Genomic DNA, 5,206 nt, shown 5'->3' with positions numbered 1-5,206 from the left:
GAGGGAACTGGCAGATGAAGTGGCTAAGCCACTATCCATCATATTTGAGAAGTCACAGCAGTCTGGGGAAGTTCTTGCTGACTGGAAAAAGGGAAACATAACCCCCATTTTAAAAAGGGAAAAGAGGAAGACCCGGGGAACTACAGGCTAGTTAGTCTCACTTCTGTGCTCAGCAAGATCATGGAGCAGATCCTCCTGGGAACTATGCTAAGGCACATGGAAAATAAGGAGGTGATTGGTGACAGTCAACATGGCTTCACTAAGGACAAATCGTGCCTGACAAATTTGGTGATCTTCTATGATGGGGTTACAGTATTGGTGGATAAGGGCAGAGCAACTCATGTCATCTATGTGAACTTGGGCAAAGCATTTGACACTGTCCCGCATGACATCCTTGTCTCTAAATTGGAGAGACATGGATTTGATGGATGGACCACTCGCTGGATAAGGACTTGGCTGGATGGTCACACTCAAAGAGTTTCGGTCAACGGCTCGATGTCCAAGTGGAGACCATTAACATCTTTGTCAGCAATGTGAACAGTGGGATTGAGTGCACCCTCAGCAAGTCTGCTGACGACACCAAGCTGTGTGGTGTGGTCAACACGCTGGAGGGCAGGGATGCCATCCAGAGGGACCTGGACAGGCTTGAGAGGTGGGCCTGTGCAATCCTCATTAAATTTAGTAAGGCCAAGAGCAAGGTCCTATACATGGGTAAGGGGAATCCCAAGCACAAATACAGACTGGGCAGAGAATGGATTGAGAGCAGCCCTGAGGAGAATGACTTGGGCATGCCAGTTCATAAGAAGCTCAATGTGACCCAGTAATGTGCACTCACAGCCCAGAAAGCCAACCGTATCCTGGGCTGCATCAAAAGCAGCGTGACCAGCAGGTCGAGGGAGAAGATTCTGCCCCTCTACTCTGCTCCAGTGAGAACCCCCCTGCAGTACTGCCTTCAGATGTGGGGTCCTCAGCACAAGAAGGACATGCAGCTGTTGTAGTGAGTCCAGAGGAGGCCATGAAGATGATCTGAGGGCTGGAGCACCTCTTGTAGGAAGACAGGCTGAGAGAGTTGGGGTTGTTCAGCCTGGAGAAGAAAAGGCTCCAGGGAGACCTTAGAGCAGCCTTCCAGTAGCTAAAGGGGTCTACAAGAAAGCTGGGGAGGGACTTGTTACAAGAGGTTGTAGTGACAGGACAAGGGGCAATGGCTTTAAACTGGAAGAGGGAAGATTTAGATTAGATATCAGGACGAAATTCTTCACCGTGACGGTGGTGAGGCACAGAGAAGCTGTGGATGCCCCATCCCTGGAAGTGTTCAAGGCCATGTTGGATGAGGTTTTGGGCAATCTGGTCTGGTGGAAGGTGTCCCTGCCCATGGTAGGGGGGTTGGAACTAGATGGTCTTTAAGGTCCCTTCCAACCAAACCATTCTATGATTCTATGAAATCATGGTAGAATTCTGGTCCCACTAAAACTACTGACCGATTTCATCTGACTTCAGTAAGGCTCATATTCCACCCTAAAATTTTCATGATGTAGCATTTTCTCTACTAGGAGAGACAGTAAGTGCTTTGTTGGGCATTACACTTAATATGCATTTGAGATTGGCCTATTTTTTTAAGAGTGCATGGTGTTTACTGATGACTAATTACACTAGTTTATGCAGCATTTCTGATGGCTGATTCCACACAGACATTACTTTCTTTTTGTTGTGCTAGTCTCTTTTTCTTTAAAAGCAAACAAATTAAAAGAATTTTAAGTTATGCAAATAAAAAAGACATTTGTTACTTTGCTTTAATAAAGAAGACAGCAAAACCTTACTGTAAAAGAAAGACTGTTATTTTGTGTTGCTGAAGCTGTTTGCTGCCTTATAGTACACTCCAATTTGAATTAGTGAAAAAGTTTTGCCCAGACCCCCAGAATAGGGTTTCTTTTAAAGAACTGCAGTTTGCAAAGTTTAACACATTCAAATAATTCAACAAATTCAAATTTAATTTGCTTAATTTACAAATATATTTAGAAATGCGCTTATATACCAAGTACCAATTTATTTGGATGATATCAAGCTAAGTAAGAAATTTCAGAAAATAATCTAAATTTACTTTTTAAATAGAAACATTTATCATCTTTTCCCATTCTGTGAACATTTTTTCCTCTTAAGAGTCAAGGATATACGGCCTCATATGTGCTCATTCTCATATGTGCTAATTTCCAAAAACTTTGGGATTCTCAGGAGATCTGTAAGCTGCAGTTGAAAGCTGTTTGGACTAGAAACACGGTAACTTGAATGAAAAAGGCCTTTACCAAGCATACTTCAGAAATGATTCCTAACAGCTTCAGCTGTTGCAAACAAAGCTAATGCTACTCAGTATACTCACCAAAGACTGTCCTGGCAGGTACAGATTCTCTGTTCAGCCAGAATGACACTTGAGAAAGAATGACAGTCATGATACAGGGGAGGTAAGTCTGAATGACAAAATAACCAATTTTTCTCTTCAAGTGAAAATGAGCCGTCATTACTGTATATTCACCTAGGAGCCATAAACAAAATACAATGAAACAAAAGGTTAACATCTTAAGAAACTCCATTTCTTTGGTAAAAGGAAGTTTGGTACATTTATGTGAACCAAATATGCAAGGGTTAAATTGCACAGAACGTATTTTGTAGTAGAAAGTATCCTACAGAATATAAGAAAATTTTTGAGTACAACTGCATCTTATTCCCACTGAGCTCCAGGAAAGATCAGTGTTCAGAAACCTACAGAAACTTTTGTATGCCCTGACAAGAACTTCAGTCCTGCAGGCTTCTGCGCATATGCAATTCTCTGCATTCACACAAAGGCACCCTGAGAACTTAATCTAGTCAGAAGGCAATCATGGGGTCCATCACATCCTGGCACGTGTAGGAACGAACACAGTCCACAGTCCGGCAAAGTAATCCAGTGTTTAATGCCAAAAACATGATGGAAAGAAAAAATGGTTGAAACCTGCATGCTTCACCATTTAGTAGACAAAAAGTGTCATTTACCATATGAAATAAAACAATTATCCCAGTCTTGGGTTACAAACATCAGGACTCAAGACTGAGCTCCAGATAGCATTAAAAAAACAGTCACTGGGGACAAGTTCACCTCTGCTTTCATCAGTTACTTATTAACTTGAAAGTGCTGCTATGTGTTACTTGTACAATACGTTAATAGACTGTGCCTCATATCTTACATTTTGCAACATTTTTTTCCGTAGCCTTCTAACACCATTAGCAATGCTTATGTTCTTCATAGCAGAGTGAGTGCCTTTTTTCTTCAAAATACCTTTTACTAACCTGTACTTGATTTAACTGTCTCTTTTCCAATTGTTTGGCCTAAAAGATCATACTGATTCAATCTTGAGCCATCTGGTGCCACCTGCACTGAATCTGAAGCATTGTAAGTCCAAATGTATGTCACTTCTGAAGTTGTGTATGCATCTGTGGGAAATAAGATAAAATATTTTGTCAGCAATTTAAATTAAACAGCTTCCATCAAAACTCATAGGTATTTTTTAAAAAAAAAAACACCCCAAAAACTTAAAATGATATGGTAAAAAATACGTATGGTCATTTAAAACAGCTTTACTACAGGGTAAGTCCCTATTGCAGCATGGGAACAGGGCACTCATTTGTGATCTTATTAACTACAATTTATTGCTATTAAATTACAAACAACGTCTCTTCCACACTGTTAAAAAACTGGCCAGAGATTAGGTATTATATGTATCCTAAAACTCATGGTAAGCCAGATGAAAAGAACAACAATTTGCAAGATTTAGGACCCACAACATTTTTGAAAATTCATGCCTATATTGTTCTGACTTCCCGTTGTCCCCACTCTCCACTTTGGGAGTGTATCATCACAAGCATCTTATTATTAGCTGAAATTCATATTTAAATATGGGAAGCCAGGTTCAGTGACAATGCCCTTAACAAACTTGTAGTGGCTCTGTGCCTTGCCCTGCATACCCTCTTAAATTTCACTCCTTGGCCTCTTTTTGTGGGACATACTGACATTAAGCAGGCCGCTCCCTCAGTGCATTCATGATCAAACATACATTTAGCCTAGGGTCTGTCAAAATAAACTAGAATGAAAGTAAATCAACACTGTATTTTAAATAGCATTAATGCCTCTCCAGTAAGTAAGAAAGAAAGAAAAAAAAATTGAGTATGTCCTGCAAATTTTTCCAGTCTAATACTCTTCTAACAAATGGAGTATGAAAGGAAAAGAGTAAACCACTGATGAAAGAAATTGTGTGTTCATTTTGATTGACTGAGACAAGTACATTTTAAGTCTTATACCATAACCGCAGTGAAGAGAAGAAGAAAATCAACATTTCTGTTCAGCTGCAAACACTTTCACTTGAGAAATCTCTGGAGGCCCAGAAAGAAGCTTCTTCGTGCAACTAGCCATAAATTGCATGACTAACAAAATCTAGAAGGTGGGTAGCATGTAGAGATTTTTAACACTTCCCTTCTATCTTTCCAGCTTCCTCTAAGAAGATCTCTGTTTTAATGCAAACTAGCAGTATTGCCAATTGCTGATTTGTCCCCACCCTCCCCACTGTTCGCTAGACTTTCTGATAAGGATCAAGAAAGGCAATCTATTAAGCTACAGCTTCTCCAATACATTCAGTTTGGCTTTTCTCTTATGTATAAAAAAAAAAATATCTGAGACATTCGTACAGGGCGATGATCCTCCAAGCAATGTAAGATGAGCAGCATATGAAGAGCTGAGACAAATATATACCACTGGTAGACTTGCCTCAGCTAAAACAAAATCCTCAGGATTCCTGCTTATTTTCACCAATATTCATCATTCAAATTCTATCCCAGAATAAAAGCTGATAAATGCACAGTAGTCTAGAAATGAGTTCTAGGTAAAGAAATAAAATGAGTGTGAAGCTGTTCAAAATGAGCCGAAATAAGAGTCCTCTGGATGTGGCAATGGGCTGGAGCACAGGCAACTACTGGGGAAATGAAAGACAGCTTTTCTAAAATCATATTGCTCAGTTTTGAACTCTCCTGTTTACTAGAAAACCAGAAACCATGGACAGAGAACAAAGAACAAATTAGTAAGCAAAAGACACCCAAACAAACAAACAAAAGAAAAAAGAAAATAAAGAAAAAGAAAAAAAAAAAAAGAAACTGTTCACGCAAAGTCTAACAGACCTAGTCAGAA

General features: G+C 39.8%; 1 protein-coding gene across 1 annotated transcript in view; it reads right to left on the bottom strand.

Moving 5' to 3' along the window:
- GABRA2 (gamma-aminobutyric acid (GABA) A receptor, alpha 2) overlaps positions 1 to 5,206 on the bottom strand; it is a 60,360-nt gene that overhangs the window by 12,876 nt on the left and 42,278 nt on the right. The window contains exons 6-7 of the mRNA XM_009697734.1: positions 3,319 to 3,462; positions 2,375 to 2,527 (exon numbers count right to left, since the gene is read on the bottom strand). Coding sequence (XP_009696036.1) covers positions 2,375 to 2,527; positions 3,319 to 3,462 — 297 coding nt within the window. The remainder of the gene's footprint in view (positions 1 to 2,374; positions 2,528 to 3,318; positions 3,463 to 5,206) is intronic.

The sequence above is a fragment of the Cariama cristata genome, unplaced genomic scaffold (assembly GCF_000690535.1).
Source record: "Cariama cristata isolate BGI_N322 unplaced genomic scaffold, ASM69053v1 scaffold4963, whole genome shotgun sequence".
NCBI lineage: Eukaryota > Metazoa > Chordata > Aves > Cariamiformes > Cariamidae > Cariama > Cariama cristata.
The sequence above is the reverse complement of the archived record's forward strand: the minus strand, read 5'-3'. Positions and strand labels throughout refer to the sequence as shown.